The sequence below is a fragment of the Mustelus asterias genome, unplaced genomic scaffold (genome assembly GCF_964213995.1).
Source record: "Mustelus asterias unplaced genomic scaffold, sMusAst1.hap1.1 HAP1_SCAFFOLD_694, whole genome shotgun sequence".
NCBI classification, from domain to species: domain Eukaryota; kingdom Metazoa; phylum Chordata; class Chondrichthyes; order Carcharhiniformes; family Triakidae; genus Mustelus; species Mustelus asterias.
In genome coordinates, this window is record NW_027590643.1 from 92,567 (window position 1) to 117,748 (window position 25,182).

The 25,182-nt window shown below is 56.4% G+C and overlaps 1 protein-coding gene across 1 annotated transcript in view; it reads right to left on the minus strand.

Annotated features, from left to right (window-relative positions):
* The window catches only part of LOC144487271 (solute carrier family 22 member 7-like), a gene marked incomplete at its 5' end in the record, with an annotated part of 146,418 nt that overhangs the window by 45,988 nt on the left and 75,248 nt on the right, over positions 1–25,182 (minus strand). The window contains 2 exons of the mRNA XM_078205355.1: positions 6,313–6,421; positions 20,719–20,933. Coding sequence (XP_078061481.1) covers positions 6,313–6,421; positions 20,719–20,933 — 324 coding nt within the window. The remainder of the gene's footprint in view (positions 1–6,312; positions 6,422–20,718; positions 20,934–25,182) is intronic.

Genomic DNA, 25,182 nt, shown 5'->3' on the forward strand with positions numbered 1-25,182 from the left:
AACCTCCGTCGTTCCAGTGAGAAATATACAGCAAATGGCAGAACCCTTAAGAGTATTGATAGACAAGTATTGATATCCAAACCAAGTTTCTCCAACCTCTCCTCATAGCTAATGCCCTCCATACCAGGCAACATCCTGGTCAATCTTTTCTGTCCCCTCTCCAAAGCCTCCACATCCTTCTGGTAGGGTGGCGACCAGAATTGAACACTATATTCCAAGTGCGGCCTAACTAAGGTTCTATAAAGCTGCAACATGACTTGCCAATTTTTAAACTCAATGCCCTGGCCGATGAAGGCAAGCATGCCGTATGCCTTCCTGACTACCTTCTCCACCTGCATTGCCACTTTCAGTGACCTGTGTACCTGTACACCCAGATCCCTCTGTCTATCAATACTCTTAAGGGTTCTGCTATTTACTGTATATTTCCTATCTATATTAGACCTTCCAAACTGCAATACCTCACATTTCTCCGGATTAAACTCCATCTGCCATCTCTCCGCCCGAGTCTCCAACTGATCTATATCCTGCTGTATCCTCTGATGGTCCTCATCGCTATCCGCAAATCCACCAACCTTTGTGTCGTCCGCAAACTTACTAATCAAACCAGTTACATTTTCCTCCAAATCATTTATATATATTACAAACAGCAAAGGTCCCAGCACTGATCCCTGAGGAAAGCCACTTGTCACAGCCCTCCATTCAGAAACGCACCCTCCCACTGCTACCCTCTGTCTTCTTTGACGGAGCCAGTTCAGTATCCACCTTGCCAGCTCAACTCTGATCCCATGCGACTTCACCTTCTGTACCAGTCTGCCATGAGGGACCTTGTCAAAGGCCTTACTGAAGTCCATGTAGACAACATCCACTGCCCTACCCTCATCAATCATCCTCGTCACTTCCTCAAAAAACTCGATCACGTTAGTGAGACACGACCTCCCCTTCACAAAACCATGTTGTCTCTCACTAATATGTCCACTTATTTCCAAGTGGGAATAAATCCTGTATCGGAGAATTCTCTCCAATAATTTCCCTACCGCTGATGTAAGGCTCACCAGCCTGTAATTACCTGGATTATTCTTCTACCCTTCTTAAACAAAGGAACAACATTGGCTATTCTCCAATCCTCTGGGTCCTACCCTGTAGCCAGTGACAGATTTCTCTCAAGGCCCCAGCAATTTCCTCCCTTGCCTCTCTCAGTATTCTGGGGTATATCCCATCAGGCCCTGGGGACTTGTCTACCTTGATGTTTCTCAAGAACCCCAATACCACCTCCTTTTTGATCTCAACATGATTCAAACTATCTACACACCCTTTCCCAGACTCATCATCCACCAAGTCCTTCTCTTTGGTGAATACTGACGCAAAGTACTCATTTAATACCTCACCCATTTCCTCTGGCTCCACACATAGATTCCCTCCCTTGTCCTCGAGTGGGCCAACCCTCTCCCTGGCTACCCTCTTGCTCTTTATATATGTGTAAAAAGCCTCGGGATTTTCCTTAATCCTGCTGGCCAATGCTTTTTCGCGACCCCCTTTCACCCTCCTTACTCCTTGCTTAAGTTTCTTTCTATTTTCCTTGTATTCCACACTTGCTTCGTGTGTTCCCAGCCTCCTAGCTTTGACAAATGCTTCCTTTCTCTCTTTGACTAGGCTCACAATATCTCTCTTTATCCAAGGTTCCCAAAACTTGCCATTCTTTTCCTTCATTCTTCCAGGAATGTGCCGGTCCTGAATCCCTATCAACTTACACTTGAACACCTCCCACATGCCAGATGTTGATTTGCCCTCAAACATCTGCCCCCAATCTACATTCTTCAGTTCCTGCCTAATATTGTTGTAATTAGCCTTCCCCCAGTTTCCCGCTCCAGCTGAGAATTTGTTTGATAAAAGCTCCCTAGTGGGTCATTTGAATCTTACCTGAAGTGAAGCATCTCATGATCACCCCAGCCAAATTCAAATTGCAAACCTATGATCCAGCCAGACTTCATAAAACACTTAGTAGTTTCTGACCTGGGTTATTACAGCATTCATGTCGAGAGGGCTAGAATACAAGAGCAGGGATGTACTTCTGAGGCTGTATAAGGCTCTGGTCAGACCCCATTTGGAGTATTGTGAGCAGTTCTGGGCCCCGTATCTAAGGAAGGATGTGCTGACGTTGGAAAGGGTCCAGAGGAGGTTCACAAGAATGATCCCTGGAATGAAGAGCTTGTTGTATGAGGAACGGTTGAGGACTCTGGGTCTGAACTCGTTGGGAGTTAGAAGGATGAGGGGGGATCCTATTGAAACTTACAGGATACTGTGAGGCCTGGATAGAGTGGACGTGGGGAAGATGTTTCCATTAGTCGGAGAGACCAGGATGCAAGGGCACAGCCTCAGAGTAAAGGGTCGACCCTTTAGAACCGAGATGAGGAGGAAGTTCTTCAGCCAGAGAGTGGTGAATCTGTGGAATTCATTGCCACAGAAGGCTGGGGAGGCCGGGTCATTGAGTGTCTTTAGGAAAGAGAAAGATTGGGGTTGAGAAAGATATCAACCATGATTGAATGGTGGAGCACACTCGATGGGCGAATTCTGCTGCTATATTTACTGCTCGGATGGAGATGGACGCAGAGAGAGAGTTGGAGGAAGAGAGAGATACTGAAGACAAATCAAAAAAGTGAAAGAGAGAGAGAAATGCGTGACAAATCAGAGAGAGGGAGAGAGCTGAGATTGCAGGGGGGACACAGAATAAGAGAGGAGGACGAGGGGGCAGCAACGATGGGAGAATATGACAGACAGAAAATACAGTTTGAGGCTGAGAGGCTGAGAGAAACAGATGGAGATTTAGACACTCAACGTCTCGCTCTGTCTCACTGGGATTGTTTCCCAGTGTCTCGCTCTGTCTCACTGGGATTGTTTCCCAGTGTCTCGCTCTGTCTCACTGGTCTTGCTTCCCAGTGTCTCGCTCTGTCTCACTGGGATTGTTTCCCAGTGTCTCGCTCTGTCTCACTGGGATTGCTTCCCAGTGCCTCGCTCTGTCTCACTGGGATTGCTTCCCAGTGTCTCGCTCTGTCTTACCGGGATTGTTTCCCAGTGTCTCGCTCTGTCTCACTGGGATTGCTTCCCAGTGTCTCGCTCTGTCTCACTGGGATTGCCTCCCAGTGTCTCGCTCTGTCTCACTGGGATTGTTTCCCAGTGTCTCGCTCTGTCTCACTGGGATTGCTTCCCACTGTCTCGCTCTGTCTTACCGGGATTGTTTCCCAGTGTCTCGCTCTGTCTTACCGGGATTGTTTCCCAGTGTCTCGCTCTGTCTCACTGGGATTGCTTCCCAGTGTCTCGCTCTGTCTTACCGGGATTGTTTCCCAGTGTCTCGCTCTGTCTCACTGGGATTGCTTCCCAGTGTCTCGCTCTGTCTTACCGGGATTGCTTCCCAGTGTCTCGCTCTGTCTCACTGGGATTGTTTCCCAGTGTCTCGCTCTGTCTCACTGGGATTGCTTCCCACTGTCTCGCTCTGTCTTACCGGGATTGTTTCCCAGTGTCTCGCTCTGTCTTACCGGGATTGCTTCCCAGTGTCTCGCTCTGTCTCACTGGGATTGCTTCCCAGTGTCTCGCTCTGTCTCACTGGGATTGTTTCCCAGTGTCTCGCTCTGTCTTACCGGGATTGCTTCCCAGTGTCTCGCTCTGTCTCACTGGGATTGTTTCCCAGTGTCTCGCTCTGTCTCACTGGGAGTGCCTCCCAGTGTCTCGCTCTGTCTCACTGGGAGTGCCTCCCAGTGTCTCGCTCTGTCTCACTGGGATTGTTTCCCAGTGTCTCGCTCTGCCTCACTGGGATTGCTTCCCACTGTCTCGCTCTGTCTTACCGGGATTGTTTCCCAGTGTCTCGCTCTGTCTCACTGGGATTGCTTCCCAGTGTCTCGCTCTGTCTCACTGGGATTGCCTCCCAGTGTCTCGCTCTGTCTTACCGGGATTGTTTCCCAGTGTCTCGCTCTGTCTCACTGGGATTGCTTCCCAGTGTCTCGCTCTGTCTCACTGGGATTGCTTCCCAGTGTCTCGCTCTGTCTCACTGGGATTGCCTCCCAGTGTCTTGCTCTGTCTCACTGGGATTGACTCCCAGTGTCTCGCTCTGTCTCACTGGGATTGCTTCCCAGTGTCTCGCTCTGTCTCACTGGGATTGCCTCCCAGTGTCTCGCTCTGTCTCACTGGGATTGCTTCCCAGTGTCTCGCTCTGTCTCACTGGGAGTGCCTCCCAGTGTCTCGCTCTGTCTCACTGGGATTGCTTCCCAGTGTCTCGCTCTGTCTCACTGGGATTGCTTCCCACTGTCTCGCTCTGTCTCACTGGGATTGCTTCCCAGTGTCTCGCTCTGTCTCACTGGGATTGCCTCCCAGTGTCTCGCTCTGTCTCACTGGGATTGCTTCCCAGTGTCTCGCTCTGTCTCACTGGGAGTGCCTCCCAGTGTCTCGCTCTGTCTCACTGGGATTGCTTCCCAGTGTCTCGCTCTGTCTCACTGGGATTGCCTCCCAGTGTCTCGCTCTGTCTCACTGGGATTGCTTCCCAGTGTCTCGCTCTGTCTCACTGGGATTGCCTCCCAGTGTCTCGCTCTGTCTCACTGGGATTGCTTCCCAGTGTCTCGCTCTGTCTCACTGGGAGTGCCTCCCAGTGTCTCGCTCTGTCTCACTGGGATTGCTTCCCAGTGTCTCGCTCTGTCTCACTGGGAGTGCCTCCCAGTGTCTCGCTCTGTCTCACTGGGATTGTTTCCCAGTGTCTCGCTCTGTCTCACTGGGATTGTTTCCCACTGTCTCGCTCTGTCTCACTGGGATTGATTCCCAGTGTCTCGCTCTGTCTCACTGGGATTGATTCCCAGTGTCTCGCTCTGTCTCACTGGGATTGCTTCCCAGTGTCTCGCTCTGTCTCACTGGGAGTGCCTCCCAGTGTCTCGCTCTGTCTCACTGGGATTGTTTCCCAGTGTCTCGCTCTGTCTCACTGGGAGTGCCTCCCAGTGTCTCGCTCTGTCTCACTGGGATTGTTTCCCAGTGTCTCGCTCTGTCTCACTGGGATTGCTTCCCACTGTCTCGCTCTGTCTTACCGGGATTGTTTCCCAGTGTCTCGCTCTGTCTCACTGGGAGTGCCTCCCAGTGTCTCGCTCTGTCTCACTGGGATTGCTTCCCAGTGTCTCGCTCTCTTGCTTCCCAGTGTCTCGCTCTGTCTCACTGGGATTGCTTCCCAGTGTCTCGCTCTGTCTCACTGGGATTGCTTCCCAGTGTCTCGCTCTGTCTCACTGGGATTGCTTCCCAGTGTCTCGCTCTGTCTCACTGGTCTTGCTTCCCAGTGTCTCGCTCTGTCTCACCGGGATTGTTTCCCAGTGTCTCGCTCTGTCTCACTGGGATTGCTTCCCAGTGTCTCGCTCTGTCTCACTGGGATTGCCTCCCAGTGTCTCGCTCTGTCTCACTGGTCTTGCTTCCCAGTGTCTCGCTCTGTCTCACCGGGACTGTTTCCCAGTGTCTCGCTCTGTCTCACTGGGATTGCTTCCCACTGTCTCGCTCTGTCTCACTGGGATTGCCTCCCAGTGTCTCGCTCTGTCTCACTGGTGTTGATTCCCAGTGTCTCGCTCTGTCTCACTGGGATTGCTTCCCACTGTCTCGCTCTGTCTCACTGGGATTGCTTCCCACTGTCTCGCTCTGTCTCACTGGGAGTGCCTCCCAGTGTCTCGCTCTGTCTCACTGGGATTGCTTCCCAGTGTCTCGCTCTGTCTCACTGGGATTGCTTCCCACTGTCTTGCTCTGTCTCACTGGGATTGACTCCCAGTGTCTCGCTCTGTCTCACTGGGATTGCTTCCCAGTGTCTCGCTCTGTCTCACTGGGATTGCTTCCCAGTGTCTCGCTCTGTCTCACTGGGATTGCCTCCCAGTGTCTCGCTCTGTCTCACTGGGATTGCCTCCCAGTGTCTCGCTCTGTCTCACTGGGATTGCTTCCCAGTGTCTCGCTCTGTCTCACTGGGATTGCCTCCCAGTGTCTCGCTCTGTCTCACTGGTGTTGATTCCCAGTGTCTCGCTCTGTCTCACTGGGATTGATTCCCAGTGTCTCGCTCTGTCTCACTGGGATTGCTTCCCAGTGTCTCACTCTGTCTCACTGGGAATGATTCCCAGTGTCTCGCTCTGTCTCACTGGGATTGCTTCCCAGTGTCTCGCTCTGTCTCACTGGGATTGCTTCCCAGTGTCTCGCTCTGTCTCACTGGGATTGATTCCCAGTGTCTCGCTCTGTCTCACTGGGATTGATTCCCAGTGTCTCACTGGGCTTTCGCGCAGTGTTTTCTTCCACGTGGCCCTTTTTGATTCTCACCTGACCACAGTTGGAAAGAGTTCTGTAGTGTACAGGAACGCCGTGGTGAATGCAGCTTCTGAAAATCCTTTAGCAAGGATTGTGAGCCCCAGTTGAAGGGTCTGTTGTTCTGCAGGAGTCAATAAATGGGAAGCAGAGACATTAGTAACATCAGTTAAATTAATAAGTTCAGCACTCCGTGTTACCCAATAACCTCCTGATCATAGAGTCACAGAGGGTTACAGCAGGTAAACAGGCCCTTCGGCCCAACCTGTCTGTGCACCCAGTTTTTACCACAAAGCTAGTCCCAATTGCCCGCATTTGGCCCATATCCCTCTATACCCATCGTACCCATGTAACTGTACAAATGCTTTTTAAAAGACAAAATTGTAACCGCCTCTCCCACTGCCTCTGGCAGCTCGTTCCAGACACTCACCACCCTCTGTGTGGAAACATTGCCCCTCTGGACACTTCTGTATCTCTCCCCTCTCACCTTTTTCTAGCTGGCGATCAGTTACGAGTGGTGTGCCTCAGGGATCAGCGTGTGGGGGGGGGGGGGTGCGTTCGGGGTACGGGCACGATGTGTGCAGGGGGAATGTGCGCGGGGAGAGTGCGCGGGCGCGGGGAGTGTGCGCGGGCGTGGGGAGTGTGCGCGGGCGCGGGGAGTGTGCGCGGGGAGTGTGCGCGGGCGCGGGGAGTGTGCGCGGGCGCGGGGATAGTGTGCGCGGGCGCGGGGAGTGTGCGCGGGCGCGGGGAGTGTGCACGGGGAGTGTGCGCGGGTGCGGGGAGTGTGCGCGGGCGCGGGGATAGTGTGCGCGGGCGCGGGGAGTGTGCGCGGGCGCGGGGAGTGTGCACGGGGAGTGTGCGCGGGTGCGGGGAGTGTGCGCGGGTGCGGGGAGTGTGTGCAGGTGCGGGGAGTGTGCGCGGGGAGTGTGCGCGGGGAGTGTGCGCGGGCGCGGGGAGTGGGCACGGGTGCGGGGAGTGTGCGCGGGTGCGGGGAGTGTGCGCGGGTGCGGGGAGTGTGCGCGGGGAGTGTGCGCGGGTGCGGGGAGTGTGCGCGGGTGCGGGGAGTGTGCACGGGTGCGGGGAGTGTGCGCGGGTGCGGGGAGTGTGCGCGGGGAGTGTGCGCGGGGAGTGTGCGCGGGCGCAGGGAGTGTGCGCGGGTGAGGGGAGTGTGCGCGGGCACGGGGAGTGTGCGCGGGCGCGGGGAGTGTGCGCGGGGAGAGTGCGCGGGTGCGGGGAGTGTGCGCGGGTGCGGGGAGTGTGCGCGGGTGCGGGGAGTGTGCGCGGGGAGTGTGCGCAGGCGCGGGGAGTGTGCGCGGGTGCGGGGAGTGTGCGCGGGTGCGGGGAGTGTGCGCGGGTGCGGGGAGTGTGCGCGGGGAGTGTGCGCGGGTGCGGGGAGTGTGCGCGGGTGCGGGGAGTGTGCGCGGGCGCGGGGAGTGTGCGCGGGCGCGGGGAGTGTGCGCGGGCGCGGGGAGTGTGCGCGGGCGCGGGGAGTGTGCGCGGGCGCGGGGAGTGTGCGCGGGCGCGGGGAGTGTGCGCGGGCGCGGGGAGTGTGCGCGGGCGCGGGGAGTGTCCGCGGGCGCGGGGAGTGTGCGCGGGCACGGGGAGTGTGCGCGGGGAGTGTGCGCGGGGAGTGTGCGCGGGCGCGGGTGCAGGGAGTGTGCGCGGGTGCGGGGAGTGTGCGCGGGCGTGGGGAGTGTGCGTGGGCGCGGGGAGTGTGCGCGGGGAGTGTGCGCGGGGAGTGTGCGCGGGCGCGGGGAGTGTGCGCGGGCACGGGGAGTGTGCGCGGGGAGTGTGCGCGGGGAGTGTGCGCGGGCGCGGGTGCAGGGAGTGTGCGCGGGTGCGGGGAGTGTGCGCGGGCGTGGGGAGTGTGCGTGGGCGCGGGGAGTGTGCGCGGGGAGTGTGCGCGGGGAGTGTGCGCGGGCGCGGGGAGTGTGCGCGGGCGCGGGGAGTGTGCGCGGGCACGGGTGCAGGGAGTGTGCGCGGGTGCGGGGAGTGTGCGCGGGCGCGGGGAGTGTGCGCGGGGAGTGTGCGCGGGGAGTGTGCGCGGGCGCGGGGAGTGTGCGCGGGCGCGGGGAGTGTGCGCGGGGAGTGTGCGCGGGCGCGGGGAGTGTGCGCGGGCGCGGGGAGTGTGCGCGGGTGCGGCGAGTGTGCGCGGGCGCGGGGAGTGTGCGCGGGGAGTGTGCGCGGGGAGTGTGCGCGGGCGCGGGGAGTGTGCGCGGGCGTGGGGAGTGTGCGCGGGCACGGGTGCAGGGAGTGTGCGCGGGTGCGGGGAGTGTGCGCGGGCACGGGGAGTGTGCGCGGGCGTGGGGAGTGTGCGCGGGGAGTGTGCGCGGGGAGTGTGCGCGGGCGCGGGGGTGTGCGCGGGCGCGGGGAGTGTGCGCGGGCGCGGGGAGTGTGCGCGTGTGCGGCGAGTGTGCGTGGGCGCGGGTGCAGGGAGTGTGTGCGGGTGCGGCGAGTGTGCGTGGGCGCGGGCGTGGGGAGGGTGCGCGGGTGCGGGGAGAGGGCGCGGGGAGTGTGCGCGAGTGCGGGATGAGGGCGCGGGGAGTGGGCGCGGGCGCGAGGAGTGGGCGCGGGCAAGGGGAGTGTGCGCGGGCATGGGGAGTGTGCGCGGGCACGGGGAGTGTGCGCGGGCACGGGGAGTGTGCGCGGGCATGGGGAGTGTGCGCGGGCGCGGGGAGTGTGCGCGGGCGCGGGGAGTGGGTGCGGGCGTGGGGAGTGGGCACGGGCGCGGGCGTGGGGAGTGTGCGCAGGCTCGGGGAGTGGGCGCGGGCGTGGGGAGTGGGCGCTGGGAGTGGGCGCGGGAAGTGTGCGTGGGCGCGGGGAGTGTGCGCAGGCGCGGGGAGTGGGCGTGGGGAGTGGGCGCGGGCACGGGGAGTGTGCGCGGGCGCGGGTAGTGTGCGCGGGGAGTGTGCGCGGGCGCAGGGAGTGTGTGCGGGCGCGGTGAGTGTGTGCGGGTGCAGGGAGTGGGCGCGGGCACGGGGAGTGTGCACGGGGAGTGTGCGCGGGAAGTGGGCGCGGGGAGTGTGCGCAGGCGCGGGGAGTGGGCGCGGGCGCTGGCACGGGGAGTGTGCGTGGGGAGTGTGCGTGGGGAGTGTGCGCGGGCGCGGGGAGTGTGCGCGGGCGCGGGGAGTGGGCGCGGGCGCAGGCACGGGGAGTGTGCGCGGGGAGTGGGCGCGGGCGTGGGCACAGGGAGTGTGCGCGGGGAGTGTGCACGGGCGAGGGCGCGGGGGGAGTGTGCGCGGGGAGTGGGCGCGGGCACAGGGAGTGTGCGCGGGGAGTGTGCGCGGGCGAGGGCGCGGGGGGAGTGTGCGCGGGAGCGAGGGGAGTGTGCGCGGGCGGGGGGAGTGTGCGCGGGCGCGGGCGGGGGGAGTGTGCGCGGGCGGAGCAGGCGCGTGCGTGCGCTTGTTGGGGGTCAGCGTTTGGGTGGGTGTGCGTTCTATGGGTTTGTATTAGTTGTGTGTGTGTATTTTTAAGTGTGTCTTTTATATGTTTGAGTTATGAGTGCATTTTAACTGTGTGTGTCCTGTCAGTGTGTTGTGTGTATCTTGTGTACATGTGCGTTCTGTATATGTGTTTGCATTTTAAGTGTGATTATGTGGGGGGGGTGTGTGCGTAGATGTATGTATGTGTTTGTGTACGTGTGTATCTGTGTGGGCGTGTATGTGTGTGTGGCATGGGGGACAGGGGGGTTGAGTACGTGGGGATGGGATGGAGAGGGTATTTGTAGGTGTGTGTGTGAGAATGTGTGTGTATCTGTGTGTGGGGGGGGCGTTGGGAATGTGTGTGTATCTGTGTGTGTGTGGGGGGGCGTTGGGAATGTGTGTGTATCTGTGTGTGTGGGTGGGCGATGGGAATGTGTGTGTATTTGTGTGTGTGGGGGGCGTTGGGAATGTGTGTGTATCTGTGTGTGTGGGGGGGCGTTGGGAATGTGTGTGTATTTGTGTGTGTGTGGGGGGGCGTTGGGAATGTGTGTGTATCTGTGTGTGTGGGGGGGCGTTGGGAATGTGTGTGTATCTGTGTGTGTGGGGGGGCGTTGGGAATGTGTCTGTATCTGTGTGTGTGGGGGGGCGTTGGGAATGTGTGTGTATCTGTGTGTGTGGGGGGGCGTTGGGAATGTGTGTGTATTTGTGTGTGTGTGTGGGGGGCGATGGGAATGTGTGTGTATTTGTGTGTGTGGGGGGGGCGTTGGGAATGTGTGTGTATCTGTGTGAGTGGGGGGGCGTTGGGAATGTGTGTGTATCTGTGTGTGTGTGGTGGGGGGTTGGGAATGTGTGTGTATCTGTGTGTGTGGGGGGGGGTGCGTTGGGAATGTGTGTGTATCTGTGTGTGGGGGGGGCGTTGGGAATGTGTGTGTATCTGTGTGTGGGGGGGGCGTTGGGAATGTGTGTGTATCTGTGTGTGTGTGGTGGGGGGTTGGGAATGTGTGTGTATCTGTGTGTGTGTGGTGGGGGGTTGGGAATGTGTGTGTATCTGTGTGTGTTTGGGGGGGGCGTTGGGAATGTGTGTGTATCTGTGTGTGTGGGGGGGCCGTTGGGAATGTGTGTGTATCTGTGTGTGTGTGGGGGGGGCGTTGGGAATGTGTGTGTATCTGTGTGTGTGGGGGGGCGTTGGGAATGTGTGTGTATCTGTGTGTGTGGGGGGGACGTTGGGAATGTGTGTGTATCTGTGTGTGTGTGGGGGGGGCGTTGGGAATGTATGTGTATTTGTGTGTGTGTGGGGGGGGCGTTGGGAATGTGTGTGTATCTGTGTGTGTGTGGGGGGCGTTGGGAATGTGTGTGTATCTGTGTGTGTGTGTGGGGGGGCGTTGGGAATGTGTGTGTATCTGTGTGTGTGTGGGGGGGCGTTGGGAATGTGTGTGTATTTGTGTGTGTGGGGGGGGCATTGGGAATGTGTGTGTATTTGTGTGTGTGGGGGGGGCGTTGGGAATGTGTGTGTATTTGTGTGTGTGTGGGGGGGCGTTGGGAATGTGTGTGTATTTGTGTGTGTGGGGGGGGCGTTGGGAATGTGTGTGTATTTGTGTGTGTGGGGGGGGCGTTGGGAATGTGTGTGTATTTGTGTGTGTGGGGGGGGCATTGGGAATGTGTGTGTATTTGTGTGTGTGTGGGGGGGCGTTGGGAATGTGTGTGTATCTGTGTGTGTGGGGGGCGTTGGGAATGTGTGTGTATTTGTGTGTGTGGGGGGGGCGTTGGGAATGTGTGTGTATCTCTGTGTGTGGGGGGGGGCGTTGGGAATGTGTGTGTATCTGTGTGTGTGTGGGGGGGGCGTTGGGAATGTGTGTGTATCTGTGTGTGTGTGGGGGGCGTTGGGAATGTGTGTGTATCTGTGTGTGTGGGGGGGCGTTGGGAATGTGTGTGTATCTGTGTGTGGGCGGGGCGTTGGGAATGTGTATGTATTTGTGTCTGGGGGGCGTTGGGAATGTGTGTGTATCTGTGTGTGGGGGGGGCGTTGGGAATGTGTATGTATTTGTGTCTGGGGGGCGTTGGGAATGTGTGTATATCTGTGTGTGTGTGTGGGGGCGTTGGGAATGTGTGTGTATCTGTGTGTGTGGGGGGGACGTTGGGAATGTGTGTGTATCTGTGTGTGTGTGGGGGGGGCGTTGGGAATGTATGTGTATTTGTGTGTGTGTGGGGGGGGCGTTGGGAATGTGTGTGTATCTGTGTGTGTGTGGGGGGCGTTGGGAATGTGTGTGTATCTGTGTGTGTGTGGGGGGCGTTGGGAATGTGTGTGTATCTGTGTGTGTGTGGGGGCGTTGGGAATGTGTGTGTATCTGTGTGTGTGTGGGGGGGGCGTGGGGAATGTGTGTGTATCTGTGTGTGTGTGTGTGGGGGGCGTTGGGAATGTGTGTGTATCTGTGTGTGTGTGGGGGGGGCGTTGGGAATGTATGTGTATTTGTGTGTGTGTGGGGGGGGCGTTGGGAATGTGTGTGTATCTGTGTGTGTGGGGGGGCATTGGGAATGTGTGTGTATTTGTGTGTGTGTGGGGGGGCGTTGGGAATGTGTGTGTATCTGTGTGTGTGGGTTGGGGGGCCATTGGGAATGTGTGTATCTGTGTGTGTGTGGGGGGCGTTGGGAATGTGTGTGTATCTGTGTGTGTGTGGGGGGGGCGTTGGGAATGTGTGTGTATCTGTGTGTGTGTGGGGGGGGCGTTGGGAATGTGTGTGTATTTGTGTGTGTGTGGGGGGGGCGTTGGGAATGTGTGTGTATCTGTGTGTGTGTGGGGGGGGGTTGGGAATGTGTGTGTATTTGTGTGTGTGTCTGGGGGGCGTTGGGAATGTGTGTGTATCTGTGTGTGTGGGGGGGGCGTTGGGAATGTGTGTGTATTTGTGTGTGTGGGGGGGGGCGTTGGGAATGTGTGTGTATCTGTGTGTCTGGGGGGCGTTGGGAATGTGTGTGTATCTGTGTGTGTGGGGGGGTTGGGAATGTGTGTGTATCTGTGTGTGTGTGGGGGGGGCGTTGGGAATGTGTGTGTATCTGTGTGTGTGTGGGGGGGGGCGTTGGGAATGTGTGTGTATCTGTGTGTGTGGGGGCGTTGGGAATGTGTCTGTATCTGTGTGTGTGTGGGGGCGTTGGGAATGTGTGTGTATCTGTGTGTGTGGGGGGGGGCGTTGGGAATGTGTGTGTATCTGTGTGTGTGGGGGGGGGTGTTGGGAATGTGTGTGTATCTGTGTGTGTGGGGGGGCGTTGGGAATGTGTGTATCTGTGTGTGTGTGGGGGGCGTTGGGAATGTGTGTGTATTTGTGTGTGTGGGGGGGCATTGGGAATGTGTGTGTATCTGTGTGTGTGTGGGGGGGCGTTGGGAATGTGTGTGTATCTGTGTGTGTGGGGGGGCCGTTGGGAATGTGTGTGTATCTGTGTGTGTGTGGGGGGGCGTTGGGAATGTGTGTGTATCTGTGTGTGTGTGGGGGGGCGTTGGGAATGTGTGTGTATCTGTGTGTGTGGGGGGGCGTTGGGAATGTGTGTGTATTTGTGTGTGTGGGGGGGGCGTTGGGAATGTGTGTGTATTTGTGTGTGTGGGGGGGGCGTTGGGAATGTGTGTGTATCTGTGTGTGTGGGGGGGGGCATTGGGAATGTGTGTGTATCTGTGTGTGTGGGGGGGCGTTGGGAATGTGTGTGTATCTGTGTGTGTGGGGGGGCGTTGGGAATGTGTGTGTATTTGTGTGTGTGTGGGGGGCGTTGGGAATGTGTGTATCTGTGTGTGTGGGGGGGCGTTGGGAATGTGTGTGTATCTGTGTGTGTGGGGGGCGTTGGGAATGTGTGTGTATCTGTGTGTGTGGGGGGGCGTTGGGAATGTGTGTGTATTTGTGTGTGTGTGGGGGGCGTTGGGAATGTGTGTGTATCTGTGTGTGTGTGGGGGGCGTTGGGAATGTGTGTGTATCTGTGTGTGTGGGGGGGCGTTCGGAATGTGTGTGTATCTGTGTGTGTGGGGGGCGTTGGGAATGTGTGTGTATTTGTGTGTGTGTGGGGGCGTTGGGAACGTGTGTGTATTTGTGTGTGGGGGGGCGTTGGGAATGTGTGTGTATCTGTGTGTGTGGGGGGGCGTTGGGAATGTGTGTGTATCTGTGTGTGTGGGGGCGTTGGGAATGTGTGTGTATTTGTGTGTGTGTGGGGGCGTTGGGAATGTGTGTGTATCTGTGTGTGTGTGGGGGGGGCGTTGGGAATGTGTGTGTATTTGTGTGTGGGGGGGCGTTAGGAATGTGTGTGTATCTGTGTGTGTGTGCGGGGGGCGTTGGGAATGTGTGTGTATCTGTGTGTGTGTGGGGGGGGGCGTTGGGAATGTGTGTGTATTTGTGTGTGGGGGGGCGTTGGGAATGTGTGTGTATCTGTGTGTGTGTGGGGGGCGTTGGGAATGTGTGTGTATTTGTGTGTGTGGGGGCGTTGGGAATGTGTGTGTATTTGTGTGTGTGTGGGGGCGTTGGGAATGTGTGTGTATCTGTGTGTGTGTGGGGGGGGCGTTGGGAATGTGTGTGTATTTGTGTGTGGGGGGGCGTTGGGAATGTGTGTGTATCTGTGTGTGTGTGGGGGGGGCGTTGGGAATGTGTGTGTATTTGTGTGTGGGGGGGCGTTGGGAATGTGTGTGTATCTGTGTGTGTGTGCGGGGGGCGTTGGGAATGTGTGTGTATCTGTGTGTGTGTGGGGGGGGCGTTGGGAATGTGTGTGTATTTGTGTGTGGGGGGGCGTTGGGAATGTGTGTGTATCTGTGTGTGTGTGGGGGGCGTTGGGAATGTGTGTGTATTTGTGTGTGTGTGGGGGGGCGTTGGGAATGTGTGTGTATCAGTGTGTGTGTGGGGGGGCGTTGGGAATGTGTGTGTATCTGTGTGTGTGTGGGGGCGTTGGGAATGTGTGTGTATCTGTGTGTGTGTGGGGGGGCGTTGGGAATGTGTGTGTATTTGTGTGTGTGTGTGGGGGGCGTTGGGAATGTGTGTGTATTTGTGTGTGGGGGGGCGTTGGGAATGTGTGTGTATCTGTGTGTGTGTGGGGGGCGTTGGGAATGTGTGTGTATTTGTGTGTGTGTGGGGGGGCGTTGGGAATGTGTGTGTATCAGTGTGTGTGTGGGGGGGCGTTGGGAATGTGTGTGTATCTGTGTGTGTGTGGGGGCGTTGGGAATGTGTGTGTATCTGTGTGTGTGTGGGGGGGCGTTGGGAATGTGTGTGTATTTGTGTGTGTGTGTGGGGGGCGTTGGGAATGTGTGTGTATCTGTGTGTGTGGGGGGCGTTGGGAATGTGTGTGTATTTGTGTGTGGGGGGGCGTTGGGAATGTGTGTGTATCTGTGTGTGTGTGTGTGGGGGCGTTGGGAATGTGTGTGTATCTGTGTGTGTGGGGGGGGGCGTTGGGAATGTGTGTGTATCTGTGTGTGTGGGGGGGGCGTTGGGAATGTGTGTGTATCTGTGTGTGGGGGGGCGTTGGGAATGTGTGTGTATTTGTGTGTGTGTGGGGGGGGGCGTTGGGAATGTGTGTGTATCTGTGTGTGTGTGGGGGGGCCGTTGGGAATGTGTGTGTATCTGTCTGTGTGGGGGGGGCGTTGGGAATGTGTGTGTATCTGTGTGTGTGGGGGGGGGCGTTGGGAATGTGTGTGTATCTGTGTGTGTGTGTGGGGGCGTTGGGAATGTGTGTGTATCTGTGTGTGTGGGGGGGGCGTTGGGAATGTGTGCGTATTTGTGTGTGTGTGGGGGGGGGCGTTGGGAATGTGTGTGTATCTGTGTGTGTGTGGGGGGGGCGTGGGGAATGTGTGTGTATTTGTGTGTGTGGGGGGGGCGTTGGGAATGTGTGTTTATCTGTGTGTGTGTGGGGGGCGTTGGGAATGTGTGTTTATCTGTGTGTGTGTGGGGGGCGTTGGGAATGTGTGTGTATCTGTGTGTGTGGGGGGGCGTTGGGAATGTGTGTTTATCTGTGTGTGTGGGGGGGCGTTGGGAATGTGTGTGTATCTGTGTGTGTGTGGGGGGGCGTTGGGAATGTGTGTGTATTTGTGTGTGTGTGGGGGGGCGTTGGGAATGTGTGTGTATCTGTGTGAGTGGGGGGGCGTTGGGAATGTGTGTGTATCTGTGTGTGTGGTGGGGGCGTTGGGAATGTGTCTGTATCTGTGTGTGTGTGGGGGGCGTTGGGAATGTGTGTGTATCTGTGTGTGTGTGGGGGGCGTTGGGAATGTGTGTGTATCTGTGTGTGTGGGGGGGCGTTGGGAATGTGTGTGTATCTGTGTGTGTGTGGGGGGTGTTGGGAATGTGTGTGTATCTGTGTGTGTGTGGGGGGCGTTGGGAATGTGTGTGTATCTGTGTGTGTGGGGGGGCGTTGGGAATGTGTGTGTATTTGTGTGTGTGTGGGGGGGCGTTGGGAATGTGTGTATATCTGTGTGTGTGTGGGGGGGCATTGGGAATGTGTGTGTATTTGTGTGTGTGTGGGGGGGCGTTGGGAATGTGTGTGTATCTGTGTGTGTGTGGGGGGGCATTGGGAATGTGTGTGTATTTGTGTGTGTGTGGGGGGGCGTTGGGAATGTGTGTGTATCTGTGTGTGTGTGGGGGGGGGGCGTTGGGAATGTGTGTGTATCTGTGTGTGTGTGGGGGGGGGCGTTGGGAATGTGTGTGTATCTGTGTGTGTGTGGGGGCGTTGGGAATGTGTGTGTATCTGTGTGTGTGTGGGGGGCGTTGGGAATGTGTGTGTATCTGTGTGTGTGTGTGGGGGGGCGTTGGGAATGTGTGTGTATCTGTGTGTGTGTGTGGGGGGCGTTGGGAATGTGTGTGTATTTGTGTGTGCGTGGGGGCGTTGGGAATGTGTGTGTATCTGTGTGTGTGTGTGTGGGGGCGTTGGGAATGTGTGTGTATCTGTGTGTGTGGGGGGGGGCGTTGGGAATGTGTGTGTATCTGTGTGTGTGGGGGAGGGCGTTGGGAATGTGTGTGTATCTGTGTGTGTGTGGGGGCGTTGGGAATGTGTGTGTATCTGTGTGTGTGGGGGGGGGCGTTGGGAATGTGTGTGTATCTGTGTGTGTGGGGGGGCGTATGGAATGTGTGTGTATCTGTGTGTGTGGGGGGGCGTTGGGAATGTGTGTGTATCTGTGTGTGTGGGGGGGCGTTGGGAATGTGTGTGTATCTGTGTGTGTGGGGGGCGTTGGGAATGTGTGTGTATTTGTGTGTGCGTGGGGGCGTTGGGAATGTGTGTGTATCTGTGTGTGTGTGTGGGGGCGTTGGGAATGTGTGTGTATCTGTGTGTGTGTGGGGGCGTTGGGAATGTGTGTGTATCTGTGTGTGTGGGGGGGCGTTGGGAATGTGTGTGCATCTGTGTGTGTGGGGGGGCGTTGGGAATGTGTGTGTATGTGTGTGTGTGGGGGGGCGTTGGGAATGTGTGTGTATCTGTGTGTGTGTGGGGGCGTTGGGAATGTGTGTGTATCTGTGTGTGTGTGGGGGCGTTGGTAATGTGTCTGTATCTGTGTGTGTGGGGGGGCGTTGGGAATGTGTGTGTATCTGTGTGTGTGGGGGGGGCGTTGGGAATGTGTCTGTATCTGTGTGTGTGTGGGGGCGTTGGGAATGTGTGTGTATCTGTGTGTGTGGGGGGGCGTTGGGAATGTGTCTGTATCTGTGTGTGTGTGGGGGCGTTGGGAATGTGTGTGTATCTGTGTGTGTGGGGGGGCGTTGGGAATGTGTGTGTATCTGTGTGTGTGGGGGGGGCGTTGGGAATGTGTGTGTATCTGTGTGTGTGTGGGGGCGTTGGGAATGTGTGTGTATCTGTGTGTGTGGGGGGGCGTTGGGAATGTGTCTGTATCTGTGTGTGTGTGGGGGCGTTGGGAATGTGTGTGTATCTGTGTGTGTGGGGGGGCGTTGGGAATGTGTCTGTATCTGTGTGTGTGTGGGGGCGTTGGGAATGTGTGTGTATCTGTGTGTGTGTGGGGGCGTGGGAATGTGTGTGTATCTGTGTGTGTGTGGGGGCGTTGGGAATGTGTGTGTATCTGTGTGTGTGTGGGGGCGTTGGGAATGTGTGTGTATCTGTGTGTGTGGGGTGGGCGTTGGGAATGTGTGTGTATCTGTGTGTGTGGGGGGGCGTTGGGAATGTGTCTGTATCTGTGTGTGTGTGGGGGCGTTGGGAATGTGTGTGTATCTGTGTGTGTGTGGGGGCGTTGGGAATGTGTGTGTATCTGTGTGTGTGTGGGGGCGTTGGGAATGTGTGTGTATCTGTGTGTGTGTGGGGGCGTTGGGAATGTGTGTGTATCTGTGTGTGTGGGGGGGCGTTGGGAATGTGTGTGCCAGATTAAAACGCATGGGATTGGGGGAAGTGTATTGAGATGGATAGAAAACTGGTTGGCAGAGAGGAAACAAAGAGTAGGAATTATTGGGTGCTTTTCAAGTTGGCAGGCAGTAACTAGTGGGGTGCCACACGGATCGGTGCTGGGACCCCAGCTATTCACAATATATATTAATGATTTGGATGAGGGAACAAAATGTAACATCTCAAAGTTTGCAGATGATACCAAGTTGGGTGGGAGGGTGAACTGTGACGAGGATACAGAGATCCTTCAGAATGATCTGGACAGGTTGGGTGAGTGGGCTAATCAATGGCAGATGCAGTATAATTTGGATAAATGTCAGGTTATTCACTTTGGAAGCAAAAACAAGGCGGCAGATTACTGCCTGAATGGGTGTAAATTGGGAGAGGGGAGTGTGCAGAGGGACCTGGGTGTCCTTGTGCACCAGTCGCTGAAGGTAAGCATGCAGGTGCAGCAGGCGGTAAAGAAGGCAAATGGCATGTTGGCCTTCATTGCGAGAGGTTTCGAGTACAGGAGCAGGGATGTGTTGTTGCAATTATACAGGGCCTTGGTGAGGCCACACCGAGAGTATTGTGTGCAGTTCTGGTCTCCTTTTCTGAGGAAGGATGTTCTTGCTCTCGAGGGAGTGCAGCGAAGGTTTACCAGGCTGATTCCGGGGATGGCGGGACTGATGTCTGAGGAGAGATTGACCAGGTTAGGATTGTTTTCACTGGAGTTCAGACGAATGAGGGGGGAATCGCATAGAGACTTATAAAATTCTAACAGGACTCGACAGGGTAGATGCAGGAAGGATGTTCCCGATGGTGGGGGGGTCCAGGACTGGGGTCACAGTCTGAGGATTCGGGGTAGACCGTTTAGGACGGAGGTGGGAAGACATTTCTTCACCCAGAGAGTGGTGAGCCTGTGGAATTCATTCCCACAGGAAGTAGTTGGTGCGTGTGGATGAGGGTGTGTGTGCGTGGGTGGGGGTGTGCGTGGGGGGGGTGTGTGTGGGGGTGTGTGTGTGGGGGGGGGTGTGTGTGTGGGGGTGTGTGTGTGGGGGGGGGTGTGTGTGGGGGGGGTGTGTGTGGGGGGGGAGTGTGTGGCGGTGTGTGTGTAGGGGGTGGTGTGTGTGCGGGGATGTGGGTGTGTGTGTGCGGGGGGGGTGTGTGTGTGTGGGGGGCTGTGTGTGGGGGGATGTGGGTGTGTGTGTGCGGGGGGGGGGGAGTGCGTGGGGGGGGTGTGTGTGGGGGGCTGTGTGTGGGGGGGGTGTGTGTGCGGGGATGTGGGTGTGTGTGTGCGCGGGGGGTGTGCGTGGGGGGGTGTGTGTGGGGGTGTGTGTGTGGGGGGGGGTGTGTGTGGGGGTGTGTGTGTGGGGGGGGGTGTGTGTGTGGGGGGGGGTGTGTGTGGGGGGGGTGTGTCTGGGGGGGTGTGTGTGGGGGGGTGTGTGTGGGGGGGGTGTGTGTGGGGGGGGTGTGTGTGGGGGGGTGTGCGTGGGGGGGCTGTGTGTGGGGGTGTGTGTGTGGGGGGGGTGTGTGTGGGGGGGTGTGTGTGGGGGGGGGTGTGTGTGCGGGGATGTGGGTGTGTGTGTGCGGGGGGGGTGTGCGTGGGGGGGGTGTGTGTGGGGGTGTGTGTGTGGGGGGGGTGTGTGTGGGGGGGGTGTGTGTGGGGGGGGTGTGTGGGGGGGGTGTGTGGGGGGGTGTGTGTGGGGGGGGGTGTGTGGGGGGGGTGTGTGGGGGGGGGTGTGTGTGGGGGGGTGTGTGTGGGGGGGTGTGTGTGGGGGGGTGTGTGTGGGGGGGGTGTGTGGGGGGGGTGTGTGGGGGGTGTGTGTGTGGGGGGGGTGTGTGGGGGGGGGTGTGTGGGGGGTGTGTGTGTGGGGGGGGTGTGTGGGGGGGTGTGTGTGGGGGGGGGGTGTGTGTGGGGGGGTGTGTGTGGGGGGGTGTGTGTGGGGGGGGTGTGTGGGGGGGGTGTGTGGGGGGTGTGTGTGTGGGGGGGGTGTGTGGGGGGGGGTGTGTGTATGGGCCAGGAGGGTGTACGTGGGTGTGTGTATGGGCCAGGAGGGTGTGCGTGGGGGGGGTGTGTGGGGGGGGTTGTGTGTATGGGCCAGGAGGGTGTGCGTGGGGGGGGTGTGTGTGGGGGGGTGTGTGTATGGGCCAGGAGGGTGTACGTGGGGGGGGTGTGTGTATGGGCCAGGAGGGTGTGCGTGGGGGGGGTGTGTGTATGGGCCAGGAGGGTGTGCGTGGGGGGGGTGTGTGTGGGGGGGTGTGTGTATGGGCCAGGAGGGTGTGCGTGGGGGGGGTGTGTGGGGGGGGGTGTGTGTATGGGCCAGGAGGGTGTGCGTGGGGGGGGTGTGTGGGGGGGGGTGTGTGTATGGGCCAGGAGGGTGTACGTGGGGGGGTGTGTGTGGGGGGGGTGTGTGTATGGGCCAGGAGGGTGTACGTGGGGGGGGTGTGTGTGGGGGGGGTGTGTGTATGGGCCAGGAGGGTGTGCGTGGGGGGGGTGTGTGGGGGGGGGTGTGTGTATGGGCCAGGAGGGTGTGCGTGGGGGGGGTGTGTGTGGGGGGGGGTGTGTATGGGCCAGGGGGGTGTACGTGGGGGGGGTGTGTGTGTGGGGGGGTGTGTGTATGGGCCAGGGGGGTGTACGTGCTGCCATGGTTACGCTGCGAGGATTGATGTGAGGAATGTGCTGTTCCCTCACCTTTTGGGATGAAGAGTTTGAATGTCATCAGGAGGCCGGTCACAATGAGGAACCCGCCCTGGCAGCGCCGCCGGCCCACACGGTCGAGCAGCAGGTAACTGAGCAGTTTGGCTGGCACCTCGATAGCTCCGTAGATGAAGAGGGTTAAGTACAAATCCAGACCAAAGCCACTCATCGAGAAGCTGATTGCATAATACGAGAAAGAAACTCCAGTCCTGTTGATTAATCAGAGTCATACAAGGGTTATCAGAAACAAGCCATCAATCACTCCAAACCACTTCCATATTCGCAGAGCCTGGCAAAGGAAATTCCTCCCAAACTCGTCATATATTCCGTTAGTGAGGATATCATATCCTCATCAGTCTGAATTCAACCCATCCGGCTCACGAATGTCCTTCAGGGGAGGAAATCTGCTGGTCTTACCCGGTCTGGCCTACATGTGACTTCAGAGCCACAGCAATGTGGTTGACTCTCCACTGCCCTCTGTCCTCAAGTGAAGGTGCTAAATTGGGGGAAGGCTAATTACAACAATATTAGGCAGGAACTGAAGAATGTAGATTGGGGGCAGATGTTTGAGGGCAAATCAACATCTGGCATGTGGGAGGCTTTCAAGTGTAAGTTGGTAGGGATTCAGGACCGGCACATTCCTGCCAGGATGAAGGATAAGTATGGCAAGTTTTGGGAACCTTGGATAATGAGAGATATTGTGAGCCCAGCCAAAGAGAAAAAGGAAGCATTTGTCAAAGCTAGGAGGCTGGGAACACACGAAGCAAATGTGGAATACAAGGAAAGTAGAAAGAAACTTAAGCAAGGAGTAAGGAGGGCTAAAAGGGGTCATGAAAAAGCATTGGCCAGCAGGATTAAGGAAAATCCCAAGGCTTTTTACACATATATAAAGAGCAAGAGGGTAGCCAGGGAGAGGGTTGGCCCACTCAAGGACAGGGGAGGGAATCTATGTGTGGAGCCAGAGGAAATGGGTGAGGTATTAAATGAGTACTTTGCGTCAGTATTCACCAAAGAGAAGGACTTGGTGGATGATGAGTCTAGGAAAGGATGTGTAGATAGTTTGAGTCATGTTGAGATCAAAAAGGAGGAGGTATTGGGGTTCTTGAGAAACATTAAGATAGACAAGGCCCCAGGGCCTGATGGGATATACCCCAGAATACTGAGAGAGGCAAGGGAGGAAATTGCTGGGGCCTTGAGAGAAATCTTTGTATCCTCACTGGCCAAGTGTTAGATTTGGTTGTGGGAGAGCACTTTGGAGATAGTGACCACAATTCGGTGTCTTTTGTTATTGCAATGGAGAGGGATAGGGCCGTACGGCAGGGCAAGGTTTACAATTGGGGGAGGGGTAATTATGATGCGATTAGGCAAGAATTAGGGGGCATAAGTTGGGAACAGAAACTGTCAGAGAAAGGCACTAATGAAAAGTGGAGCTTGTTCAAGGAACAAATACTGTGTGTCCTTGATAGGTATGTTCCTGTCAGGCAGGGAGGAAATGGCCGAGTGAGGGAACCATGGTTCACGAAAGAGGTTGAATGTCTTGTTAAGAGGAAAAAGGAAGCATATGTAAGGATGAGGAAACAAGGTTCAGGTTGGGTCGCTTGAGGGTTACAAGTTAGCAAGGAATGAGCTGAAAAGGGGCTGAGGAGAGCTCGGAGGGGACATGAGAAGTCCTTGACGGGTCGGATCAAGGAAAACCCCAAGGCTTTTTACTTTTATGTGAGAAATAAAAGAATGACCAGGGTGAGGTTAGGGCCGGTCAAGGACAGTAGTGGGAACTTGTGTATGGAGTCAGTAGAGATAGGAGAGGCAATGAATGAATACTTTTCTTCAGTGTTCACCAAGGAGAGGGGCCATGTTTTTGAGGATGAGAGTGTGATACAGACTGATAGGCTGGAGGAGGTAGATGTTCTGAGGGAAGATGTATTAGCAATTTTGAAAAACCTGAGGGTCGATAAGATTCCCCATGGTCGGCTCATGAAGAAAGTAAGGAGGTGTGGGATAGAGGGAAATTTGGCCGATTGGATAAGTAACTGGCTATCTCATAGAGTACCCTTCGTTGTCCAGTACTTCCCCGGAGCGGGGAAGCTACGGCATCTCCTCCGGAGCCTTCAACATGTCATTGATGAAGATGAACATCTCGCCAAGGCCATCCCCACACCCCCACTTCTTGCCTTCAAACAACCACGCAACCTCAAACAGACCATTGTCCGCAGCAAACTACCCAGCCTTCAGGAGAACAGTGACCATGACACCACACAACCCTGCCACAGCAACCTTTGCAAGACGTGCCGGATCATCGACATGGATGCCATCATCTCACGTGAGAACACCATCCACCAGGTACACGGTACATACTATAGCAACTCGGCCAACGTTGTCTACCTGATACGCTGCAGGAAAGGATGTCCCGAGGCATGGTACATTGGGGAGACCATGCAGACGCTACGACAACGGATGAATGAACACCACTCGACAATCACCAGGCAAGACTGTTCTCTTCCTGTGGGGGAGCACTTCAGCAGTCACGGGCATTCAGCCTTGGATCTTCAGGTAAGCGTTCTCCAAGGCGGCCTTCACAACACACGACAGCGCAGAGTCGCTGAGTAGAAACTGATAGCAAGTTCCGCACACATGAGGACGGCCTCAACCGGGATGTTGGATTTATGTCACATTATCAGTAACCCCCACAGCTTGCCTCCTGATCTTGCAGAATCTCACTAGCTGTTCTGTCTGGAGACAATACACATCTCTTTAACCTGTGTTTAATGTTCCCTCCACCCACTTTATCTTTAAGACCTGGCTGGCTGTAGAGATTTGCATTCTAATTAGTATTCTGCAACTTGATTTCTGTGTCTCTGTGCACTGTTGGAGAACAGATTTTCACTCCATCTGACGAAGGGGCAGCGCTCCGAAAGCTTATGGTATTTGCTACCAAATAAACCTGTTGGACTTTAACCTGGTGTTGTGAGACTTCTTACTATCTCATAGAAGACAGAGGGTGGTGGTGGATGGAAAATTTTCAGACTGGAGACTAGTTACCAGCGGTGTACCACAGGGATCAGTGCTGGGTCCTCTGCTCTTTGTGATTTTTATCAATGACTTGGAGGAGGGGGCTGAAGGGTGGGTCAGTAAATTTGCTGATGACACCAAGATTGGTGGAGTAGTGGATGAGTTGGGGGGCTGTTGTAGGCGCCAAAGAGACATTGTTAGGATGCACAGCTGGGCCGAAAAATGGCAGATGAACTTTAACCCTGATAAGTGCGAGGTGATTCATTTTGGTAGGACAAATTTGAATGTGGATTACAGGGTCAACGGTAGGGCTCTGAGGAATGTGGAGAAACAGAGAGATCTTGGGGTTCATATCCACAGATCTCTGAAGGTTGCCACTCAAGTGGATAGAGCCGTGAAGAAGGCCTATAGTGTGTTCGCGTTTATTAACAGGGGGTTGGAGTTTAAGAGCCGTGGGGTTATGCTGCAACTGTACAGGACCTTGGTGAGACCACATTTGGAATATTGTGTGCAGTTCTGGTCACCTCACTATAAGAAGGATGTGGAAGCATTGGAGAGAGTGCAGAGGAGATTTACCAGGATGCTGCCTGGTTTGGAGGGTAGGTCTTATGAGGAAAGGTTGAGGGAGCTAGGGCTTTTCTCTTTAGAACGGAGGAGGATGAGAGGCGACTTAATAGAGGTTTATAAGATGATGAGGGGGATAGATAGAGTGGACGTTCAGAGACTATTTCCTCGGGTGGATGTAGCTGTTACTAGGGGGCATAACTATAAGGTTCATGGTGGGAGATATAGGAGGGATGTCCGAGGTAGGTTCTTTACTCAGAGAGTGGTTGGGGTGTGGAATGGACTGCCTGCAGTGATAGTGGAGTCAGACACTTTAGGAACTTTCAAGCGGTTATTGGATAGGCACATGGAGCACACCAGGATGATAGGGAGTGGGATAGCTTGATCTTGGTTTCAGACAAAGCTCGGCACAACATCGAGGGCCGAAGGGCCTGTTCTGTGCTGTACTGTTCTATGTTCTATGGCTACAGGGGAGGTCCCAGAGGATTGGAGAATAGCCAATGTTGTTTCTTTGTTTAAGAAGGGTAGCAAGAATAATCCAGGTAATTACAGGCCGGTGAGCCTTACATCAGTGGTAGGGAAATTATTGGAGAGGATTCTTCGAGACAGCATTTATTCCCACTTGGAAATAAGTGGACGTATTAGCGAGAGGCAACATGGTTTTGTGAAGGGGAGGTCGTGTCTCACAAACTTGATCGAGTTTTTTGAGGAAGTGACGAAGATGATTGATGAGGGTAGGGCAGTGGATGTTGTCTACATGGACTTCAGTAAGGCCTTTGACAAGGTCCCTCATGGCAGACTGGTGCAGAAGGTGAAGTCGCATGGGATCAGAGGTGAGCTGGCAAGGTGGATACAAAACTGGCTCAGTCAAGGAAGACAGAGGGT